This window comes from Primulina huaijiensis, chromosome 11, assembly GCF_012295235.1.
Source record: "Primulina huaijiensis isolate GDHJ02 chromosome 11, ASM1229523v2, whole genome shotgun sequence".
Classification (NCBI taxonomy): Eukaryota; Viridiplantae; Streptophyta; class Magnoliopsida; order Lamiales; family Gesneriaceae; genus Primulina; species Primulina huaijiensis.
The window spans coordinates 18,304,227-18,321,570 of NC_133316.1; the positions used below are offsets into that span (position 1 = coordinate 18,304,227).

At 31.3% G+C, this 17,344-nt stretch overlaps 1 protein-coding gene across 1 annotated transcript; it reads right to left on the minus strand.

Moving 5' to 3' along the window:
* Positions 1-213: 213 nt before the first annotated feature.
* LOC140987769 (phosphatidylinositol 4-phosphate 5-kinase 1-like) lies at positions 214-8,586 on the minus strand. The gene is made up of 10 exons (XM_073456425.1): positions 8,435-8,586; positions 7,156-7,200; positions 5,979-7,040; positions 5,671-5,838; positions 4,685-4,850; positions 4,311-4,421; positions 3,991-4,178; positions 2,084-2,238; positions 1,397-1,565; positions 214-740 (listed from the first exon to the last, which is right to left on the minus strand). The coding sequence occupies exons 2-10, from the start codon at positions 7,170-7,172 to the stop codon at positions 461-463; spliced, it is 2,316 nt and encodes a 771-aa protein (XP_073312526.1). The 5' UTR covers positions 7,173-7,200; positions 8,435-8,586; the 3' UTR covers positions 214-460.
* Between the last annotated feature and the right edge of the window lie 8,758 nt (positions 8,587-17,344).

Below are 17,344 nucleotides of genomic sequence, written 5' to 3' on the forward strand. Positions count from 1 at the left end.
TGCAAATCTTCTCTTTTGACTTAAAAAAAATAGTTTGTGTGTTTCTTAACCCCAAATCCGAAGCAAAATCATTTTTTGTGTTTCTTAAACTCATATCCAGTAACAATATATCATAAGTTAAAAGAAAAGGACAATCTCTGATTATTGTAAACTTGAACCAAATACAAGATAATACAAGACCGTCGAATCTCATCCTTGAGACAAAACAGTGTCCAAAAGTATATAAACGAAAGTATGCAAAATTAGTAGAAAACTATTTCTTATCATACGAAATAATCGTGCTATATATTCTCCCGTATTACAAACTATTTCTATGATGCGGATAAAATTGTTGTGTGTTTTTTAAGAAAAAAGAATAGCAGACAACGAGGAGTCATGTGAAATACAACCAACCAAGTTCAATGTATTGTTATACATCGGGCGTTAATGTACAAAAGCTATGATGAAGGGGAAAAAAATGCTATGGATGAAGGGGGAAAATTCTCTCTATCAAAGAAAGGAAACGTTTTGAATAAATCTTAGGCTCGGCAGCAGAAATCGTGATAGGATCGAACTTCAAAGATTTGAACGCGCACTCCATTTTCTTTTTGAGGTTGTATTCTTGTAAAACGTCGATTACACCTAGGTAAAGAATGACATCATAAACCTCAAAAAGTTCGACTTCGGATGTGTCTGTCTCATCATGCGCAAGTTTGTGGGTTGCCTGCGCAGGCATGTTTACTCCTAATTGCACCCTTAACCTGAAGTAGACAAGATAAGCAGCTAAGTCCATTACAAGATAACCATTCGTTCAATCAACTACGACAAGGGTCGTAACCAGGTTTTTCGAGTCAGATGTGCAAAAACTTGAATATTATTTTCTAGTAGACAAAATGTAATATACATTTTTTTCCCAATATTTTTACTAGAAAAAAATAAAGAAACTATAGGTAAAACGTAAAACCATACCATCTTAAAAAGGTTCAATAATTAAAATATAATATTTTTATTATGTTCAAATTTGTTTGTTAACTACAAAATTAAAATTTTGAAGGTAAAATTATACCATTTTAAAAATTTTCAGCTAGGCAAGTGCCCGACTTTGCCCATGCAGTGGCTACCCCCTTCCACCAACATGGTTTATTTAATATTGAGAGGTGATGCTAGTTTGTCGACACATACTATGTTCATGTCAGGAAAGGTCGGCAGAAACACGCTGAGTGATGTGATTTAGAAAGATAAGAACCAACACCCTAAATGCCGCAAGTTGATAAAATATTGTTGGTTTGGCAGTACTAATAACATTGATCAGGGAATCTCAATTAAATAGAATCACAAAGGAATATCGACATTATCCATAGAGGAGTAAATTTAAAGCCAAATAGAAAGAATGGTAACTTAAATGCAAGTTAATTACCTTCCTGTACCAGGCAGAAGAAGATCAGCTTCCTTGTTACCGATAGAGTACGCTTTCAACGAACTTCCTCGGATGTGAGGACCAGGAGTCGTGTTGACAGAGGTAGGCTCGTGGGTTACTAAGAGCAGACCCTTCGGTGGAATTAAGAGCTCTCCTTCAGATATCACACCTTGAAAAGCAAGGTGTGTCAAGCAATCACAAAAAAAAAAAATTTAGAGTGAGCCATGACTAAGAAAATAAAAGCAAATTATGCTACTCAAAACAGAGCGTAGTTAAATTAGCAAGAGTTTGTAGTGGAAACATGGCCTTGATAGGAAGAATAAAATAGTGGAATAAAATAGTGGAAACAAAGCTTGTTACTTTTCCGTTTCAAATAGAATAATGAAAAATGATAAGGAAATTATATATAGATCACTGAGAGCATCACAGGTCAATGCACTATGTTGATATCTTATATGCCTTTGCTACTCGGTTCTACAATTGCAACAAATGTTGCAACATATAAACACAAATCTGTCTTATCTTTAGTTTTTTCCCGTCTACTTGGCTGCTACGACCTTTAAAAGAAATTATATGTTACCAGTTCTATATGCTCTACGATTCATATTTTAACATGCACTTTTAACTTAGCATCCCCATGACGAGATAACCAGCCCAAGTGTTTTCCTGTTAAAATGCTATACCTACCATCAACAGAAGTAGTACGCTCAGGGTTATGCAGTGAATGAGGAGGTTCCAACAGTGATTTTAGATGCTCGGGAGCTCTAAAATGCAACCCGAGTAGAAGGCTGTAATCTATGATCTGTAGAGATTCTAAGAATGCACTGTCCAGAGATAGTTGGCTGCAAACAACCCATTTCAAAACAGTCAAGTTCATAATTAAAATACAGAAGTAATTTATTTTTCACAAGCAAAATGTTAATCTAAGCAGAAGGAAGGAAATTCTAATATAAGGCTCTTCACAAATCAGCAGAAATAAATGTACTGATCATGAAATCACTGAAAAATTCGAAGTATGAAAATGGTCAAAATATGATTTCCTTATGAACTATGAGAAAATGGACTTCAAGAATGCTGGAAATTTCTGCGGCATTATCTTCGCAAGTGTTTTGAAGTAGAAGCCATCGTCCATCACCACAAAAAATTCAATGTTAAAACTCACAGGAAAAAATCACATACCTCTTGTATTTCTTCGGATAAATTTGATGAATATACTTTAAGCTTACAAGTTCTTCTTTTACGCTTCCACTAGGAACAGAACTTTCTGTGAACAACTTAAACTCGTTTTTTCACTATTCTACGAGTCCAAGAGAAGAACCTTATGCAAACAATGCTAATTCTCCAATCCTTTCTCACTGACCTCAAAATCTGTATGATTTCACTAACAATTTACAGCTGGCGTTATGTTATCAGCTTTGAGAATGAGTAGATCATAGCTTCATTGGCCTTCCAAAAACCTTAATTTGTCGAAACCATTGAAATACACAGGCAGTGCCTGCTAAATTTAAGTGTCAATCCATGTTATAAAGATGAATCATCTCAGTGTCCAGAAAAGGTTTTTTGATTAAGTGCATTATATACACTTCTTGCAATCGAGAAGATTGACTAGACTTCCAAACAAAGGATCATTATCCCCAAAAAATTTATTCAGAAAGAATGAAAATTGGCCAATACATATGAAAGTCAGAAGTGCAATTAGATGCTTTACCTAAATCATGGGAGTGAATACAATGCAGTGCGATAGTATATCTGAAATGTGTCGATTTGTAATGGGCCTTTATGTTATTTACTATGACAATTGAGTAATGATCAAAACAATTAACTTTCTAAATTGTCATTCTACCTACTACCTATAAGTAGCTGCTACAAGGAAGATAGTCATTTTGTGCGACATTTGACATCATCCAGACTTGTACGAAGACATCTTTTAAAGAAGAGGAAATTCATTTATAATCATAACATCTACAAATTCATGAATATTTTATTAAGAGTTTTTAATATCCCTGGTTCAATGTAAGTTTTTTCAGTGTAGTTCTTACATAGAAAAGAGCTAATAAGTCAAGAAAGTAAAGAGTCCCAAAAGGTTTACGAAGTTCCCATAGACAAGTCACCTCAATGAAATAATTCCAAGGCTCTTCACATGGTATATTATTTTGGTAATATGTTTCTCTGGTGTGTGCGTGCGTTTTTTTTTTTTTGCCCCACACTGCAATAGGTAGGATTTTATACATTTACATCACCAATATAAATCATTGTAGCTGCTAAGTGGCAAATGATATCAATTCATTTAAAAGGGAAACACAGTTTTAACAAAGAATTGAAGATGCATCATCACATGGCTGCCAAAGTGTAGAACAAATGAGCATAGGTCAAACAATCTGCTATCTTAAATTGCAAATCCTATGTATACATTCATAACGCTGAGATAGTTTAGGTTAGGAAAATTGCTATGCATATACATGAAAACCGATTCATAATTCTGAATTTGCAAGAACTTGCAATGAGCAACTGAAGTATTTTCATGATTCAGAAAAACTTCATGCTTTGTCAAACAAAATAAAAGCAGATATAAGGTCTGGTGAATAGGAATTCACCTAAAAAGGGACTCGCGCAGCGATCTATCCATATAAAACTCATACTTCAAATCAAGATCTTTCAGTGTGGTACTCTCATCTATATCATCTTTATGGGTAAATCTCCCATGAGATGAACCCTTCAAATCATAACGCCGATGTATGCGCAATTCGGTGCAAAATATATTTCCCGTGACAACAAAGTGTTCCTGGGTTAGCAAAAGTAGTTGCATTGTAAATCAAAATAATTTAAATTAAGAGGGAAACTGGGAAACCCTGTGCTTATATCAAAGAAGGTAGTCATAGCATAAATGTAACTTCAAGTTTGTGGATATTTCAACCTTTTTTCTATGTCCCAGTGCTATACTATGCACCCCAAAGAACTTAGTTATGAGAGTGTTATCGTGTGCTTGTACATGGTCATAGTAGTGGGGTAGCATCTTCAATAACACCTACACAACATTAGGAACCCGTGTTAATTTTCCAGAAAGGGAGGTGTATAGAAATACATTTCCAGACCAACTGTAATTAACACTACGAGTGCACAACTTAAGAGAGAGAGAGAGGAAAAGGGGTGGGGAATACGTATAACTAAATGAAAAGCCCTGATAGACATAGTACATAAATTTGATGAACATTAATCATTAGATGTACAACATTATTCATATTCACAAAGATCCATGCACAGAGGGGAACTAATTCCGATTCTTCAAACCTTCAGCTCATGTGTTTTCAACGTCTTTATAACAAATTTGTCGTCATGAGAAATATAGAAAAAACTTCCACTCTTTCCTGGGGAAGAAAGCACTTTCAGACCATCACCACCACAGATGGACATCATATAATCTGCAGCATCGAGCTTGAATAATTCTCTCAGCTTCCTGAAATGATAAGCCACACAAAAATTCAGGTCACTCATAAACTACGTTCACAATCCAATTGTACTAATAGATGTAGAACACTTAGGCAGTTATCGCTGGAGGAGCCAGCAGCCTACACTGGGCCAAAAAAAAATTTATATGTTTATATATATTTGTGTCTCACTGCACCCTAGATATATTTATGTCTTAAATTTTTAATTTGTGTATGCTATTATTACATGCTTTGCTGATCCAATTTTCCTTTAATAATTTGTAGACCCAAATTTTAGACTCAATTTTTTACATGTTATTAATATCTAAGTATACACTCTATAGCCTTCTGTATGTGTTTTCTCTTCTCGAGTCACGAACGTCATATACTTTGATTAAGAATCATTCCAATTCATTTTAATTAGTGCTTCATCTTTCATAATCTCTAAAAAATCCAAAATGTTACCAAATTTTAGGTTCATTTTTTTGTTCAATGTTGGTCGATCATTCAATTGTTTTATAATTTTATGCTTTTTCCAATCGATAATGAATTTATGCTTATTTTTCGAACGTATATTTTATATTTTATATCATATTTTGTTTTGATTTCGGATTTTGTACACGCTGTTGTTCGTCGTTTTTCTGACGTTTTCCCATCAATTATCAATGCTACTGGCTGTGCGTAACTTGGCTTCAAACTTTATGACACATTATTTTTAGCTGTCGATTAATCATGGTTTTTTTTTTTGCTTTATTAATTATAATATATTGTTACCTACACTGAACCAAGATCCTGACTCGGCCCCTGTACCAGTCTAGAGTAAAGTTCACAATATGAAATAATAGATACCTGAAGACCATGGGGCAGTAGTCCTTCCAGTAAAAGTCCATAGAATGATGAGTCGGGGTTAATTGGGAACCTTTTCTAGGGAAGTACATTTTAATTCTAGCCTGTTCTCCAAAATCACAAGATCTGACCTCGCGCATTGGAACCAGTGTGATCTCACCAACAGTATACCTGTCAACTTCATATAAGATATTTGGATAAGAGATTTCACCACCAGACCGTACTTTGTACTTACCAACTTTTTCTTAGTTAAGAATTGCCAAAAGAAAAGAAAAAGAGAAAAGTAAAAGAAAGGGCCCTATTTTGCCTACCTTATACCAAGTTGCAAGCCAAGCATCAGGTAGTTGCTCCTCTGGCCATCAAATATGTCCATACATGAACTATTTCTAACTTCGTTAGAAAATTTGAACTGATGTATGCTTTTTCTGGATAGTTTGGACATGTTCCTAACTCGTTCTTTAATTAGAACTCCTTGAATATATTCCCTCTCACAAGCCACAGTCATATCATCTGTCCACTCTGTTTGACCATCAGGAATGCCGTGAGAAATGGCGCATGATCTTTCATGCGACAGATTTTCTCTAGCTGAATTGGAATGGTGATCACCGTCACCCAGGGATGTTGTATTCTTACGTGAAAGTCTTATGGACCCCCTCATAAAGCTAGACGAAAATTTTTCAGACAGACTACGCTTGGGTATAACAGATTTCCCCGACTCTTTTGAAAAATTATAAGATAGCTGCTTTTTTCTCTTGCATTCATGTTCTTCAAGATTACGCTTGCTCATATGCATGCTTCCAGAAGGATAGAGAGTTCCAGGTCCATCCTTCAGCCCCTTAGTCCATGTTCCAAAATAGTAGCTTCCATCAGAAAATCTATAGAATCCTGTCCCATGTCTCAACCCATTTAACCAAAAGCCATCAAATACATCGCCATTGAACCATTTCATAACCCCTCTACCAGACATGTTCCCCTTTTTCCAATTTCCAATGTATCTGTTACCGCTGTTCCATGCATATGTACCACTGCCATCACGCACTCCTTCTCTCCAACAACCATCATAGACATCTGAATTTGGGTATTGTTTCCTTCCAATGCCATGCTGAATGTTCATTTTCCAAGAACCTTTATAAACGGACCCATCAGAACCAATATAAGTTCCAAAACCATGAAAATAACCACCTGAAAATTCACCCTCATACTTAGCCTGTGATAGCCAAATGATATTTCCTTTTCCCGTCATCTTCCCTGCTTCCCAGTCACCCTCATAAACTGTTCCATCCGACCATGTATATTTACCTTTTTCATGGGGAAGCATTCCTTTGAAATATCCAAGATACGCATCTCCATTTGAAAAGATCTTTTGACATTCCCTGGCAGATAAAGTTCAACAAAGATTAGAGATTCAACGCTCTATCAAAGTCCAAGCACAATTACTGGGAGTAATAGTCATAAATTCATGAGCTGTCAGAGGCTAGCAGTTTATACCTTTCAGCATTTCCCATGACAAATTTCAAAAACTAATCACCTAACCTGCAGAATTTTCAAGAAAAACGTCTCAAACTCCAAGCTTTACATAAATCAATCAACTGAAGTACCAAATGAAAATGTATTTCCATACACTAATAAGCAGCAAAAAATATTTTCATCACTCTAGTTTACTTTTCTGTATTTTTGTTATTTCATTTTTCTGAATCACTGAGGTAAATAATCTCTTTATTTTATTATTTAAATGAAAATATTTTGAAGGAGGTAATGATTTATACAGAAATATCACTATTTAGAAAAACAGCCCATAATTTCTAAACCAAAATGAGAAGAGAAGCATCAAACTATAGACTATCTACAGCTACAAGCTATCATCGGCATAAGATAAAATCTGGAGATCTAATTTCCATTTGTGCCAAGTCAAAGGTTATGCAATGGAAATATCAAAATGGATAGAGAATCAACCAATAAAAGCCGGCTGAATAGAACCTCCTACAAACCGCAAAAGACCACCAGCATGGAATACAATTTATTGATGAAAAAATTCAACTTCGACTGGATTTCATGTTGCATTTTGTAACCAACTACAACATATCAGAAATCGGAGTTTGCTTACTGCACAATATGACCATGCGACCAATTAAATAATAAACTAAATTTGAGAAAACCAAAAGAGAGTAAATCTGAACAATGGTTTGAAAGAGAAAATATTTCCTTTGTGACTTCAAGTAAATGTGATAAAGAGATTTACTCGAGAATATCATAATAAATTCTACAATTACCACACACTGATATTCAACTAGTTCAAAATACAAGGCAACAACTTCACAAATATTATTTATTTGACACGATAATAATATAAAAAAAAAAACATGTATACACTGAAAAAATACAATATGCTTGCGGCCAGTATGGATACAAAAACTGGTATAATGCGGAATTTTCATTTCCTGTAAATATTCAGGAGCGATTCCATCAATTAACTTACTCATTTTTCCGACATCTCAATCCAAAAATCAAACCACCGCAATAAGTTCGCAGTAAAATTCAACAAAAAGAAAACAGCAGATTACTTAACGTACATTCATCGAATCCGATAACGAATTAGCATTTACTTACTGTGATTGCATTATCTCATAATCCAACCACCAAACAACAGCAATTAATTTTCAAGTAATTTTATTAACGGTGAAATATCTCATCTCAATCATCCATGCTTCTGTGCACTTAATTCAATTAAATACAAAACAGCAGATTAAAAAAAAAACTAAATGCTCACCCGAAAAAGGAAAACAGACGATCTCGAGAGGATTCGTGATTACTAGAGTTGAATACGCAATATATGTTCGCATCTGAAATCGAACAGTGGAAGAAAATCCAAAGAATTCATAGTAACATGAAGTTCAGAACTTTGAAGTTTAAGAAATTTCATTATATGTCATTATCATTATTATATCTAGATATATAAACAAATCGGGACGGGGCATATTTAGCCACGTGGAAACCATGCAGCCAGGGTGGTCCTTGATGAGCCGCTCTTGCGTGGTTGGTGTGCGAACCATACACAGTGCTGAGTTGTAGATGATTCCTTGCTCTTTTGTCAAAGATATTTTCTCAAAGCAGTAATATTATAGATTATATATTTATTAAAAAAATGAACATATAAGATGGCCTCACAATTTAATTTTGTGAAACAAATATCAAACTAAATATAATTCATGAAAAAAATAATTAAAATATTATTTTTATTTTATATATTGATCAGATTGATCCGCCTCACATGTGAAACCGTTGCACAAAAAACATGCTCATATATAATTGAAACTCTTACGACTTATCTTTTTATTCAATATCTTTATTTACTGTTATTTTATTTGACAGTCGTTATTCAAGAAAAAAAATATAATTTTAAAATTTATAAGTATCCAAATTATTTGAAAATCTTATCTAAATTTTATGTTTTTAAGTAAGTAAAAAAAATAATTTCCTACAGCATTAATTTGCATTGTTGATATAAAATTCGGCCCCCTCTTGGATGTGTATCGAGCCCTTTGTAAATGATAATTATGTTTCAATTGTATAAATTCAATCTAATTATTATAGTGCAAACTTTCAGATTCCAAAAAATTATTATATATTTTGAATTATTTACCATACATTAAAAATTTAAAAAATTAGCCGTGCCCGTGATAAATCTAAATTTAAGAGAACCTATCATCTTTTATCTTAATTTATTTTTAATATGGATTAAACCAGAAAATTGATCAGTCACAAAATTGTAATTTCCTGCCACTTCTAAATTATATAATGAAAGTATAGTTTTTAATAAAAACATGCATAAAGTGTGAGGACATGATAATAACTACCTAGAGATGACACCAACGTTTTTTTTCCAATTTTACTCTTATATGATATTAATATTACATTTTTTTTTTGTTTTTTTTAATTTCAACACACACTTTTATTTGTATTTCAATAATTCAAATATCAATTTAGTCCTTCCATAATTTATCAAATTTCTCTTTAGTCCACCGATAATAATAAAAAAGATTGTACATACATGTATCGTGTGTGCATAGTAACCAATATATATATATTAAGAATATTGATAATATAGACAAATTTGATAGGACCAAGGATTTGATAGGAGAACTCCTACGTTGAACAAGTCATTTTATATATTTGTTAATTAATAATTAGGTTTGTTTATACGATAATTCGGGAAAAGTGACCGCGGATTTGGCTGGACACGAACGAGAAAATTAAGAAAAGGACAACCACATAAAGACACTCAAAGAATATTGCGATGCCTGCTTTTGTAATTTACACAATAGAATTAGTATATATATACATACAAGTATGTATAAAATATTACTGTAAGTTTCTTGTGAGATATGTCAACTATATCCATATTTATAATAATAAATAATATTTTTGATATAAAAATAAAAAAATTTCTTGGGCTCACAAAATTGACTCGTGAGACCGTCTCACAAAAATTATTATGAAAATTCTAATACTTTCACTTTCAAAAGAAAAACGTATTACTTTTTTTTTTTTTATCTTTGAGCATGATTCGATTGCGTAGACTATATAATTATGGATACGATACTTGAGTAAGATTTGGATTTATTCTATAACTTTTTATTCATGGCCTTGAGCTTCTGATTGAATTTTATTGATGAATCTTCAAGCAATAACACTAATTTATAGAGTTGTCAATATCAAATCGCTAAAGTAAGATTCCCATTAGAATTACTCGATGTTTTAACCTTTTAGCAATCGTAGCTCATTCTATCGGAAACTACAATTCATTTCCAAAGAGAAACTTTTTGGAAAATAAAGTGATCAAAGAATATTTGTTTTAACCATGACCTCTACCTAAAATGTAGTTAAATCCTTTGACATAGCCTCATAATCTTGTTATTGGCTCAATACCATGGGCCAATTTTATGATAATACTGGAGATTTATTCACTGCTGTTAAATAATTGACACGTGTCAAAGTTTTTTTTTTTTTTTTTAAAATAAACTTTGAAAAAAAAATTTATTATCAATTTTAGTTTGGTTAAACAACTATATAATTAGCTAATTCATGCCTCTGCTGTTCCCGTCGCTAGTTATTTTTTTCCTTGAAATCATTTTTCTTTAAAATATATCATTAGTTAATATAAATTAAAAAATGTATAAAAAAAACTTACTCTAACACTAATATATATTCTTATTCTCATCACTTACATTAGCACTTTCATCAAAACTTCTTCTGCGACTTTTTTCTCCAGATACGATTTGGAAACATATAATTTTTTATTTTTTTAGCCAAATTTTAGGTTTTGTAAATTTAGTAAAAAAAAAATTTAGAATTGCTTGTGACACTATCTATACCTTTTGTCATGATCAAATGTGTGCTCTAGAATGAAAATCGATAAGGGACTTTCATTTTTTTAAAAAAATTAACTATACTTTATATATTTAATGCATAATTTATTTTGTGTATTATATATAAAGATTATTTTCAACTATGTAAATTATCACAATAAATATGTAAACTTGTATTTTTTTAGTATTGGAAAATCTATATTTTATTTTAATTTATTAGATTCTAATATATATGAAATGCTAACATTTCCAAGTTTTCTCTTAATTGTTTGTTTTAAATTTGATGGTTAACGATCGAGAAGAATGTGATGTGTCGAATGTTGATCAGAAAAAGTATACATCCACGATTGAAGAATTTGAACAAAGGTAAGCAGTTGATCAAAACCATTAAAAATATTGATGATGCGTATATATCTATTATATTGTGAATATGCACACAGTAAATGTTTTAGTGATCGAAGAGGAAAAGAAGAATATTTTAGTGGTTCTAAAAATTTTTATATGAAAGAGTTTGGGTGCTCATCTCATGGAGTAAATGATGAAAAGCAGAGTATAAATAATAATAGACCGTTGTATCAGAACTTAGAAACAAGAACCAAATGTAAGGTGAGATTAAAAATTCGAAGGAAAAAAATGAAATTTGGAAAGTGACGATTTTTGAAATTGAACATAATCATGAATGGTTGATGAAAGCCAAAGATATTTACTAAGATCCGCTCGTAAAGTTTCACATGCTCAAGGTGAAACTTTAAGAGCAATGTCAGAAGCTGAGATAAAACCTTCTAGTGTGTTGTCATATATGGAAAAAGAATCAAATGGAGTGGAGAATTTAACCTTTATTCGAAAAGATGCTTATAATTATTTGAATATTGTGACAAAGGGGCATTCAAGAGTTGAAAATGGTGATGCTTTTGAGTTGATGTGGTATTTCAAAACCAAATCAAATTATGATTTGTCTAATTTGTCTACAGATATAGTCGAGCTAGAGTTGATTATGAGTACTTTGGTGATGTGATTTTTTTTAATAGGACTTATCAGACTAATATATATAATTTGATATGTGTTCCATTTGTTGGCATAAATCATCATAGAAATAATATGATGTTTGGGTTAGCTTTTATGTCTGATGAGAGAGACTTCGTTTCAATAGTTCAAAACATTTCTTGAATCTATGAAAGGAAAATAACCAGAAACAACTTTTACCGATTAATGTCAAGCAATAATGAATGCTACTGAATCAGTGTTTCCCGGTTCACAACATCACATTTGCCAATGGGACATTTCAAAAAATCCTCCATCGCATTTAGGTAGTCTGAACGTCAATCCTGCATTTAAAGGCATTTTTACAAAATGTATGCAATTTTGTGATTCTGAAGAATAATTTGATATAATGTGGGTAAAAATGATTAATGATTTTGGTCTTCAAGATCATTCATGGCTTAAGACAACACACAAATTAAGGCACCAATGGTTAATGACATTCAATTCTGACAATTTTTGTTGTGGGGCTTTAAGCTACTTCTAGAAGTGAGTCTACAAATTTTGTTTTGAAAGACGGGGGGAGAAAATTTTTTACTTTATTTGAGTTTGTGAAAAAGTTTGAAGTAATTAAAAAACGGTGACAGATGAATGAAAATGAAGAAGACTATAGATACCGACATAAAATGTCTTCGATTGTAGTGAAAAATCAGCCATTGTTGCAACATGCTACATCTGTTTACACACTTGAAATTTACAAAATATTAGAAAAGAAGTTGGTGAATTCTTTGAACATTGATTTTGATTCTTTACATTCATTATATGACGATCCGTTGAAGTTTGATGTAAATCTCTTCGACAATCAGAACGAATTCGAAATGTTATGTTTGATGAAGAAAATAATGAGATCGAATTAATGCACTTGTCATTATTTTGAAATGGCTGGAGTCTTGTGTAGACACATATTGTTTGTTTTAAATTTATAAATATGCATGAGATATCAGCAAAATATATAAAAATGATATGGACAAAGCGATAAGAAATAGGGTATAGTAAAGTGAAAAATCTAATGTGGAATGTGAGCAAGAGTCTGATGTTGTGTACAAAAATCAAATGATGAGGCTTTGTTATGATCTTGTCACCAAAAGTCTGGTTCATGCTAATGTGAAAAAAATTGACAAGAAGAAGTCTTCAAGGCCTTTCTATAGAGGTAAATGAGATGTTTGAGAACTTGGACTTAAATGATGAGATTATTGTTGGTGAAGATGGTCGTGACATGGATCGAATATTTATGTGTGATCCTTCTTTTGTTAAAACAAATAGAGTTAAAAACTCTTTTATGACAAGTCATTGGGATTCAAAAGGGAAGAAAAGAAAAAGTCACACTATCTCAATTTTATATTTTAGTTATATTGTGAATTATTTGATTTTATATTATTTTAAAAGATAACACTTTAACCTCCATATTGTTTTAAAAATATACTTTTATATTTTGTAGAAATGAGGGTGAAAAGTATAACATGTGTGATAAAGAACTCTCAACAGGCGAGAGATAAATTTTCTATTGGAGCAACAAGTCATAATTTATTTCATGCCAATCAAATTCAAACTCAAGAAATGTCTCCTACTTTTATGCTTTGGTCATTTTAAGTATCATATTCAACTCCATCATTGAGCACTCTAATACACTGTAAGTAAATTTTTTTTATTGTAGGTATACATGAATAAATTCATTGATATTAGACTCATAAATTGATTATTAAGGAACATGGATTTCATAACAACTTTAATGAATTCAGTCAAAATTTGAAGCAAAATTCAAGTCATAACTTTTCAGGTTTTTGTTTTATGCATTTAGATTAAATGAACACTTTATTACGTGAAGTAGTAATTAATTATTGTAAATCGGATGTATTTCTTATAGAATGCTTGGAAACCTTGATGTTGTGGGGACATCGTTTAGAGATTTTGGGCTACAATGCTTGAACATGTCTTTTGTTCATTCGGAATGAAAATGTTTGCAACTTCAATTATTTGTTGAGAGACCTATCATGTTTTTGGTATTTCATGTACGATTTATGGTATCATGTTTTTATGTGATTTTGATTCACATGCTTTATACTTTATTGAAGAAACATGATTTTATATTTTGGATATGCTTAAAATTTTTATATTGTTAAAGTAGAAAAGGCAAGAGATATATTTTTATTATTTAAGTATAAGTTTTAATGTCCAAAATAGAAATTGAATAAATATATAAACAAGCTATGCAATTTTGAAGCTTTAAGTAATTGTATATCTTATACTGTAGCATTTACAATGACTAGAGTAATTTTTTTAGCATTTATAAATGGGTAGAATATATATTTTTATATAAATTTGTTATAATAATTAAACTTTAAAATATTTATTTTTGACATTCTATATGATTTTACCACAAAAATAAGAATAATAGAAGTGAAAATTTTAAATCTCAACGTAAAAGTTTTACAATGAAATAAAAAAATCATATAATTTTTAAATATAAAATATTAAGTTTTAAAAATTGATAATAATAATAATAATAATAATAATAATAATAATAATAATAATAATAATAATAATAATAACATGGCACATGTTAAATACATAATATAAAGAAACGAAATGAGTTTGATGGTTAGTTTGTTTGATTATGGTTAAAGTACCGTCAAACGCAATAATAATAATAATAATAAGACATGTGTAAGAAAAATAAATAAGTGTACTACACTTGGTATAGGATAAAATTGGCCCAATACTGTGCAAGTAAATATTTTTTATATGTTATAAATATCTTACATCAAATATTATAATTAATAATGAATGATTTACAAAATCCAACAATATTATATCACCTTATAGACAAAACTTTTTGAAATTGTATATTTCTTGAGTTTATAATCTAAAATTAGTGTTCTAGTTGAGAGTCGCATAACAAAAGAGACGACCTAGAGAAAACTGTCATCATATCATGAAACAAATACTAAATATGCATTGAGTAGGTCTTTTGTGAGACGGTCTCACGAATCTTTATCTGTGAGACAGATCAACCCTACCGATATTCACAATAGAAAGGAATACTCTTAACATAAAAAGTAATACTTTTTCATGGATGATCCAAATAAGAGATCTGTCTCACAAAATACAACTCGTGAGACCGTCTCACACAAGTTTTTGTCATATGCATGATACATACACTAAATATGACAGCTATGTCGATATGTTCGTGGGTAATTACAATGATGCCCGAACTCCAGAAAGGGAGGAAGAACACTAGAAAATAATTCTTAAGCAAATGATATAAGCCTTTCATCTATTCGGGAATTTAAATACATTAGTTCATTCTTGTAGCATTTGTGCTTCCAGGTGATTTGTAACATAATTTTGCTGTCAAGCTGGCTCTCTACTAGCACGAATCTCTCATCATCATGTTGTTTATCGAATATTAAAACTATTAAAAACCGACTAATTAAATAATCTAATAAACAAGTATTTTTTTAGATGATATCTTTCTTGAATTTATATAGCGTGCGGTCACGATTATTGAATGTAATAAACCATGTGAAGTCCAAGATGTCGAGTGATTCAAATTTACACCATGCATAAAATTTTCCGCAAATGATATTTTGACATTCAATTGAACCAAAGTAACGCTTGGTCAACAATGAGGCCAATAAGTAGGGGTGTCAATTCCGGTGGGTTAGGTCGGGTTGAGCATTAATAATATTCAAAAATTGTCCAACCCGAATCCGAGTCAACTCGAAAACTCTCAACCCAAACCCGAATCAACCTGATTTTGAATTTTTTTAAAGAAAATTAAGTAAAATTAAAACATATATATAATTTAAACACATAATAACAAAATCTCCTTCATATATATAATTTAAATTTGAAAATCTAATTGTAGAAAAATAAATTATATTTACTAAATCAAATAAAAAATTGTTTAAAAAATAAAAAATGTTCAAAATAAATATTAAATTATGAAAATTTATAATATAAATATACAATAAATATTTTTTCAGACATATAATATATAAAAATGTAGGCAATATTTATAAATTATATTTTTTTAAAAAAAATAAAATTTTTGGATCAACCCGGGTTAACCCAACCCAACCCGATCATTTTTTTCGGGTCAGCTAACGGGTCCAACACGATCTGACCCGAACCCGAAAACCCCAAACCTGATTTTTTTCGGGTTGAACCGTTTCGCATTGATAGGTCGTGTCTGATTTTGACACCTTTGATGAGAAATTACACCGAAGCGATGACGATCACGATGATAATATAGTATCGAAAATGTTGCGGAATAAAATAATCAACAAGAACACAAAGATTTATGTGGTTCACCCAAGATAGGCTACGTCCACGGATCACCGCAATTTTTATAACTTGAAGAAATATTACAACAAGTGTATACACCAATACACTCAATATTTCTCACTCCCAACCCGAATATAGCGAGAAAACAATTTCTCTAACTCACACAAGAGAATTCCACCATTCAAGAAAAAAAATGCACTCTTTTTTCTATACACTTTCTTTTTATCAAAGCTGAAAAGCTTTTTTATTTTGGGATACAAAAAGCAAATAAGGAAGGCTCAATTTATAACAAATTTCTAAGCCAACATCGAAAAAATTCCAGATGTGGGATTCCAATTTCCTGAATTGTTTATTCAGCCTGAGCCCCAATTTTATATCCACTTGCCTAACAACCTTTACAAAGAATTTAATTTTATGTCAAGACATTTCATGAAAATTTTAATATGTTCCAAGAAAAATTGGAGTAGTTTTGTGAGGAGAAAAATTTATTTTATCATAATTATTTCTGGGAAAACATATAAAATGAAAATAAAATAAAATTTATAAACCAAAAGGTATCCAATTTCATTAATCCTTGTGCAGAGTTTGGAAGTCTATTTGCTGCATCGCGGGTCAATAAAAAAATATACGATCCATTTAAAATTTAATTAAATAAAATGGATTTTGACTTTTTTAAATTGAGAAAAAGGAGTTGAATATGTTAGTTAGGTAAGATCATAAATTAGCTCATTAATTAGTTAGTTAGATTTCACCTGGGTCGAACTCGTTGTTTGGGTCGAGCTCGACCCACTCTTCAGACTCTCGACCCAGGTGTGAAGAACACGACCCAAGTGGGTCGAGGTGCTGGGTCGAACTCTTCAAAAGAAAAATAAAAAAATAAAAATAAAAAAATAAAAATAAGAGTGGGTCGAGCTCACTCTTTTAATTTTTTTTTTAAATAAAAAAATAAGAAGAGGGGGTCGAGCTCTCACTCTTCTAGTTTTTTT

Coding starts and splice junctions, on each gene's coding strand:
- LOC140987769 (XM_073456425.1), bottom strand. Junction 5,839..5,978: donor GGCTTGCAACTTGGTATAAG/GTAGGCAAAATA, acceptor TGAAGTTGACAG/GTATACTGTTGGTGAGATCA. Junction 1,566..2,083: donor GCGTACTACTTCTGTTGATG/GTAGGTATAGCA, acceptor TTGCTTTTCAAG/GTGTGATATCTGAAGGAGAG.